At 46.0% G+C, this 22,250-nt stretch overlaps 1 protein-coding gene across 2 annotated transcripts; it reads left to right on the top strand.

Annotated features, from left to right (window-relative positions):
• The first annotated feature begins 1,781 nt into the window (after positions 1-1,781).
• LOC144721899 (fructose-1,6-bisphosphatase isozyme 2-like) lies at positions 1,782-21,455 on the top strand. 2 transcript variants are annotated; one of them, XM_078599836.1, is made up of 7 exons: positions 1,782-2,146; positions 6,340-6,502; positions 7,444-7,536; positions 11,920-12,066; positions 14,125-14,262; positions 18,672-18,791; positions 21,036-21,455. In XM_078599836.1, exons 1-7 carry the CDS (start codon positions 1,977-1,979, stop codon positions 21,228-21,230), a joined length of 1,026 nt encoding a protein of 341 aa, XP_078455962.1. In that variant the 5' UTR covers positions 1,782-1,976; the 3' UTR covers positions 21,231-21,455. The 2 variants fall into 2 exon arrangements, with proteins under 2 accessions (XP_078455962.1, XP_078455961.1); XM_078599835.1 differs by lacking the exon at positions 1,782-2,146 and adding an exon at positions 6,142-6,219.
• Positions 21,456-22,250: the final 795 nt, after the last annotated feature.

Raw genomic sequence — 22,250 nt, 5'->3', positions numbered from 1 at the left:
TCTCGGAACACACCCAGCCGGGGTGTCCGTCTCGACTCTGGGTCCCACAGTCTCGGTCCACAGGGACGTCAGACCACGGGTCCCACAGTCTCGCCTCCGAGCCACACAGGGCCCCGGCCCTCACAAGGACAGCGGGACTAGGGGTCTCGGCCTACCTCTGAACTCCGTCTTCGGTCTTCGACTGGTTAACAACTCCCCGAGTGCTCCCGCGCGTCCCCCTTTATAGTCCGTCATGCGGACGTCGCTGAGAGCACCCACCCCAGTTGACCAATCACTGCGCGCTGCCCACGATCCTCTTTCCCACCTTGTGTCAGCGCGCACAACCACGCACCCCGCGCCGCCCCGTAATCTCTCACTCCCGGCGCGCGCGTCAACACAACGCCTACATCGCGTGCCCAACCACGCACCCCGCGCCGCCCCGTGATCTCTCACTGCGGGCGCGCGTCCGCACCACCACTACATATGTAAACATGACTCCTTGTAAAAAAGGTGTCAGTTTTGTTGCCAGATAGAAGGGTAAAAAAACAATTATCAATTGTAAGATGTATACCTCAGTGGTCATTCATCTGTGGTTGTCTTTCAATGCAAATACATCATTTACAGTCTTTTATCAATCCACTGCTGCGTGACATCATCCCCACGTACATCACCATGCTGGTGAGTGTGGCGTGTTTAAAAGAATGCCCAGGATCGGTTCAGATATATATTCAGATATTATAATTCTACCGATGTTGGTGGCCACGAATCAAAGTGAGATCACTAGGTTAGAGCAGCGAGACGCTAAGATGTTTTGATTATAATAAACGGACTAATTACATATATCATACAAAATGTGAGCTCTCCAAATAGTTTTTTTCTCAAAATAGGCTTTCACGCGACCATGGTTTTGCTAAATGCGCCTGCCTGGAATGTTGGCCTTTATCAACCTTGCCAGACACGTAGGCACAGCAATTCCTCATGCTATTTTTAGCTGCTGCACCCCTTAAATATTCTCATATATGCTGATGCGTGCAATACTCGACCTCTCCATGGTGCTCAAGGGTCGTTGGTGAAGGATGGTTTTAAAACCGTCGTGATTCAGTGGTACTTTTCTTCCGCGCAATTATATTCCAATTGCGCCATTGGGGTCATGCCACTCGATATTGATACTTTAATTCTGAATTCTCCCAGCTACTAGTGCACCGCCATGTGTTGAAGATGGCTCTAGAAGAAAATGCAACATTGATTTCTGAATTAAACTTCAGTCGCCCTTTTTATCTCTACGAGGGGACACACCTTTTGTATGCTATGCAGGGAGTATCTGTGGACATGTTGAGCAAACAATTTGTTTTACTTGCGGAGCTGAAATATACTGCATGTAAAAGCAAATTTAATGGTCATGCTTTTGGGGCGGATTTCATTGGTGCCTGGGCGGAGACCAACTCTTTATGCCGTTTTTGAAAAACCTGTTTAATCACGTGGTGCAAACACTGGATTAGAACCCAGGATTTTTGCGGTGTCAATACAGTGCTTGGACACGACATTGTCCCCCTAAAAACAACCTAGCCACCTCCGCATTGACACACCTTAACGCATTTATACCATTGCCAAATCCAATAGCTGCTTCAGCTGAAAGGTTAACCTCGTGCAAGAAACAAAAACTCCCTCGAGGTGTGGCTCGTCTCCGGTTGCCAAGAGATGCATGTCCCTACGTGACATCACGACGGGTGCAGATCTGGCACTATGCCCAGTGTCGCAGAGAAATCGGACACCGCCTAATGTGTCCCGGGCTTTAAGTTGCAGGGGGCAGGGGGAACCCAAAGTTAGCTGGACACACGAAACCGGCGCAGTGCTGCAGCAGTCCGCCGAGTGGGTCCACCGAGTGGGTCCGCCGCACTGCACAGGGCCCCGGGCATCTTCGCCGTTCTTCATCGCGTAAGAAGGAAGCCAAATCTGCGCGCTCTTTAGTACGGCACGTGCAAATAGACGCGTTCAAGATGTCGGACCAGACCGCGTTCGACACCAATGTGGAGACGCTCACCCGGTTTGTGCTGGAGGAGGGCCGCAAGGCGAAGGGGACCGGGGAGCTCAACCAGCTGCTCACCGCTCTGCTCACCTCCATCAAGGCCATCACCTCGGCCGTGCGCAAAGCCGGCCTCGCTCACCTGTGAGTTCCGCGACACGCTTCGTTCACACCACGCGCCGCGCTCATTCTTACGCACTGCATAAATGTTACTCTCGAAGAGTCAACCTTGCTTCGAGTCTGCAAAATAGTTCGGAATCAGAATCCTTATTTAGATTGGAGGGATCCGATGAGTTTTGTAGCTCTCTTTCACAGATGTCCAGTAGGTTCACAGATGTCCAGTCGTTTCTGCAAACACCGAATTCATGGAGGTGGCTGGGCATTGCAATACAGTTCCTCTTGAAAAATAAATCCGAGATTCGGGCTTTTATGGCTAAAGTGACATTATTTATCAAGAGGCTTATTCCATAAAATCCCTCTCGTGTAATAATGAGTACCACTTATTTTGAAATTAACAGATGCTGTCCTTCTGACTATCCCTCGTCATTGGAATGTGGAATTCCCATCGCTGGCTCAGGAATGCTGATGGAAATTAGAAAAACACTTTTAACTTTTCTGCTATTATACTCATTGATGTTCATTAAACTCACACCGCAAAAATAATCTTCATCGTGTAATTCTTACTATATTATTAAAGAAATCTTACAGTCACACGAAAGCAAAATGTATTTATTTGCAAACCAAATAGTACCATATGCAGTTGTTCTTACATGATGTCGATGCATTGCTGCTGTGGTGACTTTGCACAGGTTAACGCAATAAACATGGAACGTTGGGTCCAACGTTGGTCCAACGGTTCCAACCACATGCCAACGTTGACCTAAAGTTGCGTGTTTACTGGGCAAGTTAGTGCAGAAAGTGTTGTCAGATAAACATTTCTGTTGTTTCCCAGTAGCCTTTGTTCAAACCAGGGTTTCCCAAATCTAAATCTTTGTTACCCACCAATGTGCTCATTTCCAAATTTCACCGGTATGCATTTCGATGCAAAATAGTGGCATGCTACACATGCCTGATGATTGCTAAACACGTCTAACGCGACGTAGCACTGAGAGAGGTAAGATGGTTGCTTGTGTGGCGATCGAAACGTCGTGATCTATTATTCTTTTTCTACCTACGTGACTTTACCGAAATAACCAAAGAGTATGGATTCCTGCAGTCACGAAAGCTTCAAATCAAGATGAAGATAGAACTCTTGTGTGTGTGTATGTGTACTTACGTATGTTTGCTCCACATAATGTGCTGTGTAGTTATTTTAATTTGAACCAGCCCTTTTTGCATCGGGAGGAACTGTATTTGCAATAATAAGGAGCGTGCAGTGTGTACGACTTCATTTGTATTCAAATGGAAAAGATTGGTAAGTGTGGAAAGGGGCTCGGTGGTGGGTCATGAGGACTACAGTTTGGGAATCCCTGTTTTAAAATAAGCAACCTTGAACCTTTTTTTGTCCCCTGTCATTGAATCTCCTTAACCTTCAACAAAGAACGTCCCTGATGTTTTGCTAAACGCGCCTACCTCACCAGATATGCAGGAGGTCGTGGGTTCGATCCCGACCCTGACGCCTGCTGTATTTTCGGAGTTTGCGTGTCTCTCCCAGTGGTCGCGTGGATTTTTCTCCGGGTCCTCTGGTGTTTCCCTCCACATTTAGAATCAACATGCGTTCAGAGTACTTGGCCGCTATAAATGTCCACGTGATAAGCCACTTCGTTGAGCTATCATTTGTGGCCAGGTCGCTTCTGAAAAAGAGCTACATTGCTCTGTGGGCATTGCCTGGTAAAATGAAATAAAAAAGAAACGTTTGATTTGGGAAGAAATAGCGTCAGCAATGCATATCAAGTTGCTCAAATATAATTAGTACTGGAATACAATTACAATACGGACTGAGATGAATGCCATCTCACTGCTAATTCGGCAGGGAGACACGAACATGTTTTGATAATAATAAAGACACTGACCGGCTCATTGTGAGCTTGCGTAAAGACTACAAGGCTAAGTTTGCGTGCGTTTTAGAGAAAGGCGACTCATGCTTAACCACTAGCCACAGCATTTGCTGAAGGCACTGCCAAGCTACTTGATGTAGTGGCGAAACGTCGTTGGCATGGGCTCTGGTGCAAAGGATGAATTGGGGCCCCCAACTAGCACGGTTGGCTAAGTATGGTGCTGAAGAAGTTCAACCTACATATTACTGACATTGGCCCCTCCAGTTGGGGGCCACCAGTGCAAACAGCACCGCCTGAACGCACGATAACGACGCCACCAACTACGAACGGTGAGACACCGAACAGACAGCTGTCTGTGCCAGCCAGACATTCCGGTCACGATGCTCCCAGAATATCCGGGGTCGAGAGGCGTGTCTCGTGTCCTCCGGCTGTGACAAATATAACAGCCAAATAAACACATGCGATGCATTGTACATAAAGCTTTGCTTTGCTGTTTATTGCCTTTTTTATCCAAAGTTATATTATGTGTAGTTCCGTGTGCATTGTTCCACACACGTGCAATCCGCATTTCATCGTGAGATAAATAAATAATATGCAACTCTCACCGTAAACAGTGGACCACCTTGTGATCAGCAATTGCTGTAATGCCCAGGAAGATGGAATCACGTAAATACTTTTACCTTTCTTCATCCACACATCTGTTATATGCCTTGAAAAAATATATAATTAGTGTGACAATCAAAACATGTTTATTAATGTTCATAGCTGGAATTTATTAAAAATGTAAAACCAAATTTAGGAATGTTTTTTTTTTGCATTTCGTAATGACCAGGCTGAGAACACCAACTCAGAAGGTAGATGTCAAGATTTGAACCCGGGATCTCAGCAGTGATAACTCTCAACTTTGATGTGGATCAAGTCCAACGAACCCACCGAGCCATATCAAAGCTTTGATTTAGCAAATCAAACGAAGTAAACTTCATGTTGTGCTCTATCAGGGAGCCTCAAAATCGAGCCCTCAGAATCTCACGGAGTCTGTGGTTGCAATTAGATAACAACAATGCTGACATGTTGATGCATTAATGCTAACATTTGGCTCATGGGAAGGCATGTGGCCTGAGATTTTGTGAAAACATAGGTCACGTGAGTTGAAACATAACAACATTAGCTTTCGACTTCTCTGGGAGACCTGTGGTGATAAACATAAATTATTTGGGGCCAGCTATGTTTAAAATAACGTGCAAAAAAGTTATTTTAAAAAAGATATTGTTTCGTCTTTTTTTCCTGCTGTGCTTTTGGCATCATGTAGTGAGGCAAAGTGATTATTCGTAACTCTCCAAACTTAGTACATCACCTCGTGTTAGGGACATCAGAGCTACTTCCAAGACCCCGTCAAGTCATTGTCTTGCCCGAACACGTTCTCTCTGGACCCCACTGTACAGAAATGTTCATGTCACGGCAGTCAAGTTGGTATATTTAATTCTCAGGAATGGACTGTAGCCAAATTAAGCAAAGAAATAATTTTAACAGGAAGTGTTAAAATACTCTTTGGTTCTTTCGGTAAAGTCACGTAGGTATAAAATAAACGAACCAAAGACTATGGATTCCTGCAGTCAGGAAAGCTTCAAATCAGGTGTTAAAATGTTCAAACACAAACTAGATGCCTATTGCAAGGCATTAAGTTTGTATTAACCACACGTACCTGTGGAAAAGCATGCAAAAACAAACGTGCTCTGATAATGTTAGCATTGCCTTTGAAACAGATTGGCCAACACCACAGACAGCCTTCTTCATACTATGAGACCTTCTTTACCAGTGGCAAAATATAGTAGTAGGTTTTTACCCTTTCAACTGGTAAAGGAGATCTCATAGTGTAAATGCTTACCCCGAGCTCTCAATACTCTGATAGTGCGCTGTTTTTGAGTTGTACGCCTTTTGGCGTCATCTGGTCCAACACCAATGGAGACTAGGCTCTAAGAAAAGCTGTCTCGGGTGTGGATCAATCAACTTCAAGGACAGTGCATATCATTATCATCGTTGTTTTTGTTTGCATTTTTACTGCTTGTGTTGTGGTTATTGCAAACATGATGCCTTGTATAAAGGTGTCAGTTTTTGTACCAGTTGAAAGGGTAAAAAACCTACTACTATAACCTTCTTCATGGCATTGTCTCACCAGTGTTAGACCAGATAACGCCAAAAAGCGAACACTACAAAGGCAATGTAAGCATCAAAGTGTGAACAGCTCGGGTTGGGCAGCTGTATCTATAACTGAACGTAACGGTCAGTGACGATCCGATATGAGTCACGCTTGACCAGGCGATGACCGCCTCCACCCTTCAGGTACGGCATCGCAGGCAACATCAACGTCACCGGTGACGAGGTGAAGAAACTCGACGTTTTGTCCAACGACCTGGTCATCAACATGCTCAAGGCCTCCTTCTCCACGTGCGTGCTGGTCTCCGAGGAGAACGAGAAGGCCATCATCGTGGAGCCCGAGAAGCAGGTAAGGGGTGGGGGAGACGGTACAACAACGAGGCCCCCCACGTCCACACAGAAGCCCTCGATAGCCCAGCCACAGACACGCGCGGCACCATAATTGGCACTGCCACCAGAAATTCGTCGTCTTGCCACTTATGATTCCAAACGTTGTGTTAAAACCAGTGGATTAACAGATTCTTGGATCGTGGCACGCAACACAAGCCTGATGATTTATACACAATTGTAAATGTCACGCAGTGAGCATGGATTCAAATTAAGACTGCTCTCGCATGGGGCTTGGAACACACGTATGGTTTCGTCTTAATTTAAACTGGCTCTTTAGGTCATGTGGGACACAGATCTCTATTTTAAGCAGACCTGGCTCCATGTCATGTTACACAGACAACGTTCCCCTATATACTGTAGCCTTAACAGACGATTGGGGCAAATGCTGAGAGCGAGCACATATTAAGGTGGGCAAGGTACATGCCAGGGTGGGTGGCCAACACTACGCCCAGCCACCTTTGTCTCCACAGTGGGGATGTTTACACACAGCAACAGATGATTATTTAAGGCTGAGCAGATCTTAGGGAGGCCCAGGAAAGGTGCAAAGATTCGCCACTGATGCATATTGGTCGTGAGCATGGAATGGAACTCGGTTCGCCAGGTTAGGGCTATTCGGGACTGAGAGATCAGCGCTTTAATTTGAATCAGTGCTGACTGCATGAGGATGGCCTGTTGTTTAGCAATCATCAGGCATGTGTGGTGTGGAACTACATTGATGTTTTTTTTCCAAAGATACATTTGTAAATATTGTAATGGTATAAACCAACTGTGGTGGGTTGACAGGTGCGGGTTTTGGGAAATCCTGACACAGTGTAGCCGTTTTGCACATTAAAGTCCCGTTTAGTGAACTGGTGTTGATGGGGCCTAATTCCAGGTGGCTCTGTCTGCTGTGAACTCTAGGGCAAGTACGTCGTCTGCTTTGACCCCCTTGATGGCTCCTCCAACATCGACTGCCTTGAGTCCATCGGGACCATTTTCGCCATCTACAAGAAGGTGTGATCACTCGCGACTAAGTGCTACTGTGTTGAGAAACCCCCCCGCCTCCCCAATAATTTTCGAATTGCTGCTCCTAATTTTCTGCGGTTACCACTCTATATGACTGTCTTATTTGCAAGACTTTAGAGAGTGATCAACGAAGGGAAGTTTATTTTTTTGAGTTTGTGAAACCAAGAGGTCATCGTATTACTACTGGATTCATGATGCCACCCAGTTGTAGTTTTTCTTTTATTTCCACTACACAGCAAAGGGCGGTGACATGGCCCGGCTGTGGCACGTTCGCAACTTGTTGCAGCGGCCTCATGGTTCGAATCCAGCGGCCGCCCTGGTTATCGCTGCGGGTGCATTAACCGTAGAATACTCCATGCCATCTGCTTCGCAACGGCTCTTAAAGATCCCGTGAGGTCATTCGCAAGAGTAGACACAATTTTGGGCTTAGTTACCAAATTTGAAAAACTCGCAAATTAATGAATTGGGATTATACAGTGCAGTGAGTCGTCCTCCCTATAACGTGCGTTCACACAACGCGTTTTCGCTATAATGCGGTTATTCCATTCAAGAACACTGTTCGCACAACGTGGAAGACGTGCACCCTTATAACGTGCACCGTTACAACGCAGTTTCTGAGCGGTTGACGATGAACTTTTTCGAGCTGTGTGGCTGAGCGGGTTTGATACAGGATGCGGAATGATACAGAACGCAGCGGCGTACCCCCATCTCAGTTCTTTGTCCCCATATAGGATGACTGCAGGCTGATTTTATAGCGTACATGAGATTCAGTAAGAGTAATTCCTCACTTAACACGGTTTTCGCTTCAACCCGGCACTTTTCAGGAATGCATCGACCGCGTCAAAAGAACTAAAAAACAAACACCCTGTGACAGATCCAACACAGAAGATCTCTGGGTTTGATCTTCCACAAAGCTCATAGTCCACCCTAAACCCATCCACTGCACACACCGTGGCTGATGCGTATGCTTGATGTGCAAATGGAAAATTATAAATTATCCTGTGTGCGACTGTGGTCATCCCCAACAGACCATGCAACGTACAATGACGCAATGCCTGAGCCACAAATACGAAGGAGACATCGCAGCGATACACTCCGTTGCTCCTAACACGGTTATCTGGCTTGATAACCATGTGAATGTGAAATTGTAGCTGCTGCTTTGCATCTGCATCATCAGCAATTGGACAGAATAAGAAAAACGAGCAGTTACTGTCCTGGACACAGCAATCGCCCCCTACTGCGAAAACTTGAAAATGCAAGACTCAAAGCGGCTATTCTGAGTAAATAAGCGTGATTATAACAGCAAGAAACTCTATTTCCCCGTCTGTAAGTCAGTCACAGTTGTCTAATTAAGGGCTCCATTCTGACAGAGAAGAAACCAGCGAAAGATGGGATTATTATTAATTGATGAGCTCAATACGATGCGATCTTTGTCATGAACACTGCGACAAAAATAGTATTCACCGTTTTACTCTTATTACGATTTCTATTCCAATTCTTGTAATTGTTCCGTTAAAGTTACCTTTTTTTTTTTTACAAAAATTAAACGTAATTCGTGTAACTCGTCGGGGACAAACGGAGAGGGCCTTTGTCGTGGACTTGAACAGGCACTGTTAGTGTGTCGCACAGCACGCAACGGCAATTTAAAAAACACAAAAAAACTCGACACATTCGTCAATAACATTGCCTTCGAAAAATAAATATGCATATAAAAGAAGCGACGTTTTAGGCAATGGGCTTTCTTCACAGCACACAGATCAGAGGCCGGAGATGTTATTTGTGTTTGTACACCACTGTCAAAAAGCAGGAACTGCGTCATATAGAACGTTTAATTCTAAAGGCAGTTTAGCACGGCTGCGTCCAGCAGATGGCATCCCTGGATCAGTGATGAATCCCAGTGAAGTTAAAGTTTCAAGAGGACCTTTCTGCTTTGACTAGCTATTCATCACTTTTCCCGTACAGTGCATATTGGGGTGGTTCTGTTGCGTAATGGGCAATGCGCTGCGCCGTGAAACCAATACCCAAAGTTCGATCCCTGGCCAAGAACCCAAAGCCAATCGCCTGACGGTTGAGGGCTTTAATTAATTAAGGCAACGAGGGTTGGTGGAGTCGCACAAATTTTGTGAACCCCCCCATGTGTGTAGAGGTGCCATATCCTGGTTTTGCAGTCCAGGAAAATGTGGACTGATCACCATCCGTTCCATCTACACGAGATAGCGTTTCCTCCTCGTACGCGTGGGTTTCCTCCGGGTGGGCTGAAAACATCTTAATATACTAAGGACAGCAGAGCCTGTGTAAATGTTGATTGTGTCATCTCACTGCCTTCCCCGCTTGTCTGTGGTTTCCTCGCGCCTGTGAGTCATTTCCTCTCTTCGTGAGCGAGCGAAAAATGCGCAGCGCGTGACAATTGAATGTATTATCATCGTAACATCAGTGGCGAGTGATGTGCGTGCTGATACTGGGTCACCCCCTTCTCTAAAGCCGCACTGACCAGGTCAAACAACCCCATGGTCAACATGGCCTGGGAGATATCTCTTAATTATATTATTAAATATCCATTTTTGTTCACGTTTAGTGTGCTGAACGTTGCATGCAGGCCTGCAGAGGGCCACTAGAGGACAGTGGTTAGTCACACGCGCATCTAGTAAAGATTTAGATAAAAAATATCAATGCCACAATTTCACAATTGTTAATGTTGCAAGAGAAGCCACTTTAAATGTCGTGGGGGGTTTTTATTTTCTCTTTCAAAGCAGCCAATGGACGCGTTACACAACAATCTGGGGCGCGTTGAAACGCAAGCCAATGAATGGTGTGCCAACGTTTGGCAAGATGCCTGCTTTGTAGACCCAAGCCCATCGTTGTTCACACGTAGCAGACGTGGAAAATTGTCATCTAGTGGAGCAGTGTTACCAACTCCTTAGTGCGGAAAGTCGACAAATAACCCCCAAAAATTCTAGATAGACCCAAAGCCATCAACATTTTCATTCGACAACTTTGCAAGCGTCCAATGCTATTTTAACTTTTGATTTAATTTTACCACAACTACATAGCTCTTTTTCAGAAGCGACTTGGCCACGACTAATAGTTCAGCAAAGTGGCTCATCACGTGGACATTTATCGCAGCCAAATACTATCAACGTATGATTCTAAATGTGGAGGGAAAAAGTGAAGGACCCGGAGAAAAATCCACGCGACCACGGGGAGAGAGACACGAGCACATTCCTTGCGGAGGGAGCTGGTAGGAACGTTGGGTTGCTCGGTCAATGGCCAGGGTCAACGGCGGCGTGGTGTATTCCGCAAATATTCCCGACTGTGAGGGCGGGCACAAGCCGGCGTGAGTTGGTTAAACGTTGAGTTTTATAAGGGCACCACGGGGTGACCAGCCCCTCCCCACCCAGCCCCACCCAACCCCACCCTCCCCACCCAGCCCCTTCCCACCCTCCCCACCCAGCCCCACCCTCCCCACCCAGCCCCTCCCCACCCTCCCCTCCCCACCCAGCCCCTCCCTCCCCATCCAGCCCTTCCTGCACGACGGACGGACACAATAATCCCCTGTGGGCTGGTGGAACCAGTGGGTTCCTACCAGTAAAACTCCAAATATACAGCAGCAGGCGTCAGGGTTGAACCCGCGCCCTCCTGCATACCAGGCGTTGCGGATAACATATCGCCCCAAGTGTCAAACGCAATAAACTGATACAGAACCCTCCATAAATACGTACATGGAATCGTTCCTAAACCTGCCTATGTCCTCATCCAAGAAAGTCACTCGACTCGCCAACCTCACTTTTATACCGCGACACAATGAGGGAGTTTCAACCCAGTACCTGCTAGGTCGTCAAATGTCCTTGTTGGGTCCAACTTCAATTATCTATATCTCGGGAATGGAATGTCGGATTGATCTGCAATGTGTGTGGTATCTTTCTTTGCCAACGACAAAGCTGTTGCACGAAATGTCATAGGGGTTTGCTGAAGGATATTCTTTATTGATTTGGTATGAAATGACCTGTACACAAACACTCCCTTATAACCCCGATGAGAGCCCTTAATTCACAGCTGCTGCTGCTACTGATGTTGCTTCCACCACCGCCACTGCTGCTGTTGTGTTCGTGCCCATTTTTGGGAGCGGCGACCCGATTATCTGTACTGGTCCTGGGCCTCCCCTAAGTCGGCTCAGCCTCAAATGAGCACCTCGTGCGGTGTGTAGTATACATTGCCACTGGGGAGACAAAGGCGGCCGAGCGTGGTTGCTGTCCACCCACCCTCGTGTTTCCGTGCCAGCCTCCATAGGTGCTGCTACTCGCTAGACAGCATTTGCCCCAACAGTCTGTTAACGGCTATACGGGGGATCTTTGTTGGTGCCTTCGTGTGCAGGTGTCGGATGAGGGCGTCGCCGTCTCTGAGAAGGACGCCCTGCAGCCCGGCCGCAACATTGTGGCGGCCGGGTACGCCCTGTACGGCAGCGCCACCCTCGTGGCCCTCACCACGGGCCAGGGACTCAACTTCTTCATGCTCGATCCGGTGCGTGGTCGGGGGCCGTGGATGGCTCGATCCGTCTGGCCCCGGGGTGGGCAACCGGCGGCTCCGGAACCGCATGCGACTCTTTAAAGGGCTGCTTCGTGATGTTATTTTATTTTTTGTCAAGGGCCACCGTCTGGTATTCACGTTGCATTGCGGCTCTTGAAATATTGAGCTTTTTGACCGAATTCGACAAAAAATGGGTCTTCTTGTTTTTTTGGTTTCCGACCTCCTGGTGTGGTTCCATTGGGAGAAACGGGTCAAGCGAGGCCTTGGTCTCATCGTCGAGCATGAATTTAGTTCGCTAAAATTATTTTTGTTTTGCTCAACGAGTGGAGAACCAATAGTTGCTCTTCAAGAGAAAAAAATGAAAGACAGCTGTCAGAATTTTTTTTTATATCTACCTGGAGGAATCCGATGAGCTATAAAGCTCTTTTTCACAGACGTCCAGTAGGGGCACGGGGTCAGAACACGGCAACAACCATTTCCATTCCCTTCTCACACTCCTCCTGTTCTCGGAAGCACGAAAATCATCTGCTTTTTTGTGTAATACATCATAAAACGGCACGATGAAATGCCACGTGAGGGTTTAAATTGTACAGTATATTCACGAGGATTTCGGGAATATTCTGGTGAAAGAATTACATTAACAGAATCACAAACTGAAAAGTTAGAGATATTTTTAATTAACCGTGGTCAGTCTCCTGTATTCGTTAGTCCCACCTTGTATTTTTATTAAATGTCTTCTGAACATCTTCTTCCGACGTTTCGGTTTAACTTAATGTTTACTTGTCACACGGAAAATCCCGTTTAGCCAGTTCACCCAGCTAGTGTTTGTGGCAAGGTCCCGCGGCAGCCACTAACAACAACAACAACAAGAGTTATCGTTGGGGTAGAGAGGAGCCCAGTCAGCAGCCAGCTAGGAAACTCGAGGCATGGATTATTTATAATAGCTGTACGATTGATTTGGAAATGGCTTTTTAGAATTTTTTTGTAAAGGTGCCCTGAAATGCTCGATACTTTGTATTGTACATTGTATTGTGTCCTCTGTTGTTACAATGCCTGGAACACCCATGCGAACCTATCAGCTTTGCTCACTGATCTCTTGCATACCTGTCAACCCCTTATCAGTGCCCTACCTTACTACAGACCAATTCAAACCTCATTGGTCACCCCGTGCCCCTTATGAATCTCAACGTTCATCCTACAAAGTCCCATCGCAAGAGAGAAACACAAACAAATAGACAGCAAAAATGATGCCCGTATTGAAACGGCCGTACGCCGTATGGACCTGAAAACTCAATTTCCCTGTACATGACGACGGGTAAACCGTGTGGGTTGATAGCTATGCTCCTGTATAATTAACACTCCAAGCATGTGCAGTGGTTTTGCGTATTTTCCACGGGCACCACCACAAATGACACACTCGTGTGTGTGTGTGGAGGTCACGCTGACTCATAACAGACAAACATACATTGCCCCTTGACCTGTTGGGCAGTTGCCATTATTCAGGGAAGGGTTGTTGTTGTTGGCCTACACGTGATACAAGTACATCGTGAACACAAATATATACTGTACGTTTTTATTAATTGTTTAAATCGTAGCAATTTATGTCATTTTATTTAACCAGGCTAGATCTAAAGAGACCAGTATAGTCTCATTGGCAAGAGTACGTATGTTGCGTTTCTTTCGCACCACCATACGTAGCCAACCGTGCTAATCGGAGATGCAGTGCTGAGTCTATGGGCGGTATGTATGTTGAACTTCTTTCGCGCCGTACGTAACCAACTGTGCTCATCGGCGGTGTGGACCTGGCTCACTATTGGTTGTTGACGCCCAGCAGAGCACGACAATAATGCAGGCCATAGGCGGAATTTCAGGCTGTAGAATACACACATAGTAACCGACGTATGTTATCGATTTCAATTAATCCATAATGGAGTTTTTTTTGGATTAGATCGCGTAAATATATAAATGTGTCTTTAAACCATCTTTGAACAATGAAAATAAAATAGCCAGTGTTGTTTCCCCGATTCTTTTCTCCACTATGACCACATTTAGGCCATCGGAGAATTCATTTTGGTGGAGAGAAACGTGAAGATCAAGAAGAAAGGCAAAATCTTCAGCCTCAACGAGGGCTACGCCAAGTACTTTGACCCAGCGTTGACCGAGTACATTCAAAAGAAGAAATTCCCAGAGGTGAGTTATGGAACACGCCTGCGGTTTCACTCCGAACGTACCCCACCCACCGGACAAGTTTGATCACAGCAGCCACTTCTAATGCGTGCACTGTGCATCAACAACCCGAGCTTAATGTCACTGTCAGACTGCAGTAGGCGCGTGACTTGTAACCACAGCCAGACAAAAGACGGACAGTATACTCGATGTGGTGTGCCGGGTACGGAAATATTTTCCGGGTGCTGGACTCGGACAGAGTTTTTAAATGCATCCCCTGTATCGGATAACCAACCACCAAATTACAATCAACAACTTACAGCCCTTCGTTAATCCACTGCTTGAGCAAGGCATCCCGAGGCCGTGTTGGTTGTTTGACCACAACTCACCACAATATGTCGCAGTTCTTGCCAGTATCAGAATATAACAATAGGTTTTACCCTCGCTGGCCATAAAACAGCTGTGTTAAGATGTTAAAACACCAACTAGAATTCGTTTTCAAGGAATCCTGTCTGCATTAACCACACGTGTTTGTGGTTAATGCAGACAGGATGAAACCTAATCTCGACTAAGGCTCAAAAGAAACTGGGCTCAAAAGAAAGCTGTCTCTGGTGTGGACCAATCACTTTCAAAGACAATGCATATATTATCAGAGCAATTTTCTTGCTGTAGATTTTCTTGCTGTGGATTTCACACATGATGATGATTGCTTGTGTTGCAGTCGAAACGTCGTGATAATTTGTATTGTTTTATATTTATATTATTTTATTATTTCGCTTCTACGTGACTTTACCGAAAGAACCAAGAATATGAATCCCTGAAATCACGAAAGCTTTAAATCAAAATTGATCAGAGCATGTTTGTTTGCATGTTCACCACAAGTACGTGTGGTTAATGCAGACAGAATTCCTTGAAAAATGATTCTGTTTGGTGTTATAACATCTTAACACAGCTGTTTTATTGCCAGCAAGGGTAATACATATTCTTATGTACCTCACCACACTGGTCAGTTTCGGTTCGTGAAGGTAGGGCGAAGGCAGGAGTCTAGGACCAGTTCCGCTATCACCCTCCACTCACGTCAGCTTTGCCTGGGAGTCAAACTCAGATTATTGGGTTCATGTCGCAGCAGTTGTCGGGAATTGAACTCGGTTGATGTTTTATCGTGCATAGCACTAATATCTGCGCCACCGCCACCACCGCTACCCCCAACGTGCAGCCTATTGGGAAATAACAAACTGTCATCATTCTCTTGCGGATGAACGTCTGCATGGAGTGGAGTTAAGGAAATCTTGTTGACAAGTGTGGTCTCTTCACTGCAGCGAGAGGTTTCACAACTTGCTTGAATAATTCACATTGACCCTGTGACCCCCATCACCACCCACTGTTGGCTGATATCGGCCAGGTATCTCCCCACAACTGCGACTACAAACAACCAAACAAATACAAAAGAGCACGGCCTTTAGCACCAAGAGCTTACTACGTTAGATTACGCAGAATTCACATTTTTTTCTTCTGGCCAATGGTGTGACCGGCCGTATTTTGCCTCCTTATTACTACTGAGGGGGTACTGGAATCACCGAGTAAACTTCGCTCATCGCTTCCTCCGCCTCTTCCCTCACACTGCTGGGACTGCAGAGTTCCCTCCCATCGCGTCTCTTTTTAAATCCTTTATATTAAGTTCACTTGCTTGCTTGCGCGCTTACGACCGTGCAAATCTTTCGGTCGTTTTTAACCCACTTCCCGTGATCCAATCGAGCTGACATTTTGCACACAGACTCGTTGTGCGTGACAATTTATTTTCGTGAAAAATTTTTTTCCAAAATTTTCCCCTTTTTAGGAAATTTTTTTTTTCATATTTAATTTAAAATACCAATGTGATAAAAATGAAACTCTTACTCAAGAAAAACAGAAATGAATAATAAAATAAAACCGATGCCACGCATATAAAGGATTTATAGTGAAAAACTTTGTTTTTACGGGTTAATTTTTTCCTCATAAGCTTGCTCAATTCAACACACGCATATTCGCGATGTATCTATTAGACCTCGTGGCTGCACGCCTGCCAATCGAGCACTGCGCAGGCGACGGTGTTCGTAGACCGCACGGACGGTCGTGAATCTCCATTCCCGTGGGCGCCGAGGAGGTTGCCATACCCTGGCTCGCCAGGAGTAGGCAGGACTGCAAGTGGACTTAATCTCCATCCGTTTCCATCTGTACGGGGATAGAGGGTTTCCCCCACGCGCGCGTGGCATTTCCCCCGAGCCCTGCGGTTTCCTCCCACCTGAATAATAAACACTCGTCGTTTAATTGCCTAAAAACGTCTACAAATAAATAAATGAAACCGCATTTCAGGACCCTAATTAAAGAAGAGCCATACGACTCAGTGTGGCTTTCCTGGATACATAAATATTGTATTAGTATTTTTCAACAGTCCTGTTTGTTGTTTGCAGCTGGCTTTTTAGACCTGGTCCTGTGCACAGCAGCTCTGATTAAATAATAAACGAGACAGCGTCCGTCCCTGGCTGCAGTGGCTGCACAAACTGCCCGGCCCCGTGCTTTCTGCTGTTTGCTGATTGTGTGGAAGCTTCAGAGAGATCACGTGCGACGATTGCTCACACAAGTTACATAAGCCGTCTGTCTGCAGGAGCGTGTCTCGTCACGAGATGGCTGTGTGGCTCTGAGGTCAGATGACTGAGCTGGCAACGCTACTGGGATCCTTGGTTTGAATCCAAGACAGCTGCTTGTGATGACAATGGGTTCTCCAGTGTAGTGAGTCAATGGGCTCGGCCCGGTCCGCATAGGCTGTACAAAAAAAAACCCATCAGATCGAATTTGGTTCTGCATTTGTTATTGAGTAAATTGTATTTTCAAGAAATACAAATATTGGTTTGACTGTCGTGTATCAAACACTACTACCGTGTCCGTCCTGTGTTCGCTGAGCTGCATTGGCTTCCAGTTGCTGAACGAATACAGTTTAAGGTCGCACTCATTACACACAAATTGCTTGCCACAAATGAACCACGATACCTTGCTGATCTCGTCAAGGAGCATAAACCATCACGCGGACTCCGGATTTTGGCGAGTCATCGAACAAAGAAGGTCACTGCATCGCGCGCTTTAAGATATGCTTCTGCGGCCGTCTGGAATGCTCTTCCTTCCGATATTAGGAAGCCACTGAAGCTCGGCACTTTCAAATCTATATTGACAACGAATTTCTTTAAAATTGCTTTTTGTGTTGAGTTTGTTGTCCTTCCCCCCGCACCTCCGATTAACATGGTTGGCTACATATGGAGCGAAAGAAGTTCAACATACATACATGACTATGTAGCAACAAGACGGGTTCTGTAAATTCACGTCATGGATCTCACTCAACGATCTCCTCGCTCGACACCAGTGGTGAAGAATCGATGGCTCATGGGCCATATCCGTCCTATGACTTCATTCCACTCGGCCTAAGGCCACACAACGCCAACCACTTCGAAACGGCCTTGCAGACGATCATTTATCCGTAACTGCGAGCATCTTAGCCGCGCTGATCGAATAGGAGAGGAGGGGGGGGGGGTGATATTTTTTGACCTGGCAACATCGTTCCTAACTCTCAGCGTGCTCAGTCGCCTCTCGTCATCCAGGTAGTTCCGAGCACACAGTCGACGGACACAGTCCGAGCACAATCAAAGTTCGGTGTCAGCTGCTGTGTGGTCGCCAAAGGCATTCGAATATCCTGTCTGGCCCCCAGTAGGGGAGATGGTTTTCCCACTGCTACGCTATCGAATTCTTTTGGCGGTCTTGACACCAACGCCAACATTCGATGACACCAACGCCAACATCCGATGACCGAATAGTTTAGGTACATTTAAATGTTTAATAACCCCTCTTTCCGTGCACCTAATCATAATTTGCACTTATAAGGCGCCTTTCACAAAAAAAGTCCCATGTCGCTGTGTGAGTTAAAATGAGAATTTGTTTTAAAGAGAGAGAGCCGGGTGGCAGAATAAGAACCAAAGACGGAACAACACGATATAGAAGAAAACAAAACCATGTTTTTAAACGATGGGTTTTTGAGTGGGGATCTAAAGATGTGAGCGTGAGTGGGGAGCCTGATCTCCACAGGTAGGGAGTTCCACAACCCACTACATCTGCTTTTACCATGTCATTCACTGACGTTGTTAAATTATGTTTAATGGTTATATAACTTATTTGATAAGTTTCACGTTGTATTGACTCGGGTACATTGCTTTGTTGACACAATTTATGACACCAAATGTCTCTCGCGAGTTTTATAGGACACCCACGCGTAAAGCGCTGGCAAGACGCCTTTTTTTTGCCCGAGTTCCTCCACGGATATGGAGAGTAACCACCGCGTGATGGAGGGATCGTGTCGGGACCCACGCGACACACCTCACGAAGCCCCCTGCCTCTGCTGTCGCTCTCAGGACGGCAGTGCCCCCTACGGCGCCCGCTACGTGGGGTCCATGGTGGCCGACGTTCACCGGACCATCAAGTACGGCGGCATCTTCATGTACCCGGCAAACACCAAGAGCCCCAAGGGAAAGGTGCGACGCACAGGGCAACACAAGGGAGCCTGTTGACTTGGCGCGCAGTCAAAGCATTACACACACTCATCTGCTGTCACGAGATGCGGGCTGTACGTGGGACGCGGAGCTATAATGGAAAACAAATTCCTGAGTAATCCTCACCACGATGAATCGTTACACGTACGCACGTTACGGTAGTCGCCAAGTGATGAACTTTGCGCGAGATTGTATATTTTCTTCAGGGCTGTACAATGCGATCATTAGACCTCCTTTGCCAGTACCAAAATATAATAATAGGGTACGCAAGTATTGTGGTTAATGCAGACATGATTCCTCGGAAGAAGGTTTCAGTTTTGTTGCCAGAAAAAAAGGAGAAACAACCCTATTATTGTACAATGCGAGTTTGAAGTTTTATTAAAGAGGAAGATATTTATATATATAATTAAACTATGAGAACATTATTTGTCAGGAGCACTCTCGTGACATCACTGCAGTGACATCTAATTGAAAAGTACAAGATTGACGACTCGGAGGCATCCCGTGTATACTCCTGACCATAACTTTAAATGCTTTTTATTTTCATTCGCAGCTTTAAACACGACTCAGCTTAGGTATTTGTCTACAATACATATTTGTTTTTTTATGTTCTAGATTTGAAGCTTTCGTGACTGCAAGGATTCATACTCTTAGGTTTTTTCGGTAAAGTCACGTAGGTAAAAATAAATAACAATAAAAATAATAGAAATAAAATTATAAATCACTAATTTTACTTCTATTATTATTTCTATTATTTTTATTGTTATTTTTTTATGTTGCCTATATCTTTAAGTTATTAAGTTGGTGATTTAACGGACCAAAAGTATTCACCTGTGTAAACTTGCAACAGCTGCCCTTTGCTGCTTAGTGGTGGCGATATCACTTTGTCATTTGTGCCAGGCTAGGTGTACTTCGAGTACATATGTGGAATTACTTTTGACTAGTTACCACTCCACAGTACCATACATGGCAAAACACTGCACCAAGAAAATTAATAATTCTAATAAGCGTGTACGCATCCATCCACTTCGCGCAATGATACATTTTTATCTTTCCAATCTTTTGTGTAACTATTTGCTAAATGTGATGAGACGAAGTGTCCAATCTGAAGTCTCACCGGACCAGCGCTTCGCCCCACGTGCTCGACAACGGCCTGCAGAATGGTTTCCTCGGGTTGAATTCTACCTCCACACCCCCCGGGGTTGTACTTTCTCACACTCCCTGGCGCTGATAACTATTCGCTGCTGTTTAATCTTTAGAGCTGGAATTTAGCCAGACTGAGTGAAAACAAATCTCATCCGATGCGGGTTTTTGTTGTTGCGCGTGCAGTCGTTTGGTGACCGGGCTGAGACCACCAACTCGCTGCACTTAAGAGCCTGGTTTAGTCGCAGGCGGTGGCTGAAACTCGGATTCAAATCCCAGCATAACTCAACGGAGTAGCCTTAGCTCTCTGACCCCCCAGAACCACACAGCCACCTCTGCGATTATCTTAAGAAGACTTCCGCAGCATGTAACCAAATCGAACTGTCGTGCCAGCAAATATTCTTTACCTTTAAACTATTTTCATTTTTATTCTTTGGGTCTTTCGGTTAAGTCACGTAGATAGGTTAAAATAAACAAAAAATATAACAAAACGTCGTAGTTTTTGTTATTTTCTTTGAACCTATCTACATGACTTTACCGAAAAACCCATAGAATATGAATTCCTGCAGTCACGAAAGCTTTAAGTCAAGATTTATTTTCATTTTACCAGGTAAGGCCCACTGAGCTATGTAGCTCTTTTTCAGAAGCGACCTGGCCACGAATGATAGCTCAACGAAGTGGCTTATCACGTGGAAATTTCCAGCAGCCTAAAACTCTAAATGCATGCTTCTAAATGTGGAGGGGAAAACTGGAGGATCCGGAGAAAAATACACACGGCCACAGGGAGAGACATTCAGACTCTAAATATACAGCAGGCTTCAGGGTCGGGATCGAATCCATGACCTCCTGCATACCAGGCGAGGTAGTTAACATCTCGTCACCATGGCCCTCAGCCGCGCCATTGTGGTGGACATTGAGAAATGCCCCAATATCAGAATCTGAATCTTTATTTATACTGGAGGAATCCGATGAGCTATGAAGCTCTTTTTAACAGATGCCCCAATATGGTCACAGTGGCACTGCCGTTCTGACCCGTCACCACCCTCCCCTGCGCCCTTTCGCCGCCTTGCCCCGTGTGCGTAGCTGCGTCTCCTGTACGAGTGCAACCCGATGGCGTTCGTCATCGAGCAGGCGGGAGGCATCGCCACCACAGGCACTCAGCGCATCCTGGACGTCCAGCCCGAGACCATCCACCAGCGCGTGCCCTTCGCCGTGGGGTCACCCGACGACGTCAACGAGTACCTGGAGATCGTGAAGAAGCACGTGGCAAAGAAATAGGCGACGGGACCGTCGGTTAAACGATTAGGCACGTGACGATGCACAGACCCATTACGATCGCACCTTCCGTGCACGCGTGCGACGGACGGGCAGAATGGTGCCAGCGATTGTTCATGTTTGGCGAATTTTCGACCGCGACATCGGCGCACGGCCTCCTCTTTTGAATAATATTGGGATCTTCAGCGTCCACTTGTGCACAACCACAATTAATAAACAAAAACTGAACACGCTCGTCAACAACGTCGCCTTCAAAGGGAGAAATAAAAGCGCTAATAGGTAACGTTTCAGGCAATGGCCCTTCTTCACGTGTAGAGGTGGCATTGCCTGAAATGTTGACGAGTGTCAAGGAGGCATTGCTTTATTGTTAATACTCCTGCAGCATTACCCAGTTTAGCTGAAATTTTAGACCTCTGAAACAAGCGGTAAACGCACTATCGCAAGGCTACGTCACTGTGAGGTTACATTTAGAGTCATGGAGGACAAAACTACGCTTAAGCCACGAAAAAAACCCACAGAAATAATGCAAACGAGATAAAAAAAATAATTATAATTAGATGAAGGATTCTTCAATTGAACTGTGACCCCCCCTTCCCACCAAATCGTGAAAATCCATTGAATCGCTGGAAAAGGAAGTGAATCGTCACATGCCTATTAACGTGAAGTCACGAAGCACGATGATCAAAAGCATTCGATTAAAACTGCCGAACCAAGGATTTTTATAACATACACAATCGTAGCTGGAGTAAGACAAACGTTCTGGCCGCACTTCGTTCTCGTCAACTTCTCAAAAATGCCGACGTCATTTTGGACACAACTCCCAACACGCTGCTCACCCACCAGCAAACATGTGCATCGCTCACGAACGCGCGTGACTGCACGTGTCACAGTGCAACATTCCCCCAAAACCACCACCTCCTCCTCCAAACACGTTTTCGCCCCCTCCAGTCATGCACTGTTCAGTCACCATCGGCCAGTGAAGAGGAAATGAGCCAGCAAGGTTCTTTCCTCGTTGACGTGAGC

Source organism: Lampetra planeri, chromosome 13 (genome assembly GCF_965212315.1).
Source record: "Lampetra planeri chromosome 13, kcLamPlan1.2.h2, whole genome shotgun sequence".
Lineage (NCBI taxonomy): Eukaryota > Metazoa > Chordata > Hyperoartia > Petromyzontiformes > Petromyzontidae > Lampetra > Lampetra planeri.
The sequence above is the reverse complement of the archived record's forward strand: the minus strand, read 5'-3'. Positions and strand labels throughout refer to the sequence as shown.

Coding starts and splice junctions, on each gene's coding strand:
- LOC144721899 (XM_078599836.1), top strand. CDS start 1,977: ATGTCGGACCAGACCGCGTTCGACACCAATGTGGAGACGCTCACCCGG. Junction 14,263..18,671: donor AAAAGAAGAAATTCCCAGAG/GTGAGTTATGGA, acceptor TGTCGCTCTCAG/GACGGCAGTGCCCCCTACGG. Junction 18,792..21,035: donor CCAAGAGCCCCAAGGGAAAG/GTGCGACGCACA, acceptor CCGTGTGCGTAG/CTGCGTCTCCTGTACGAGTG.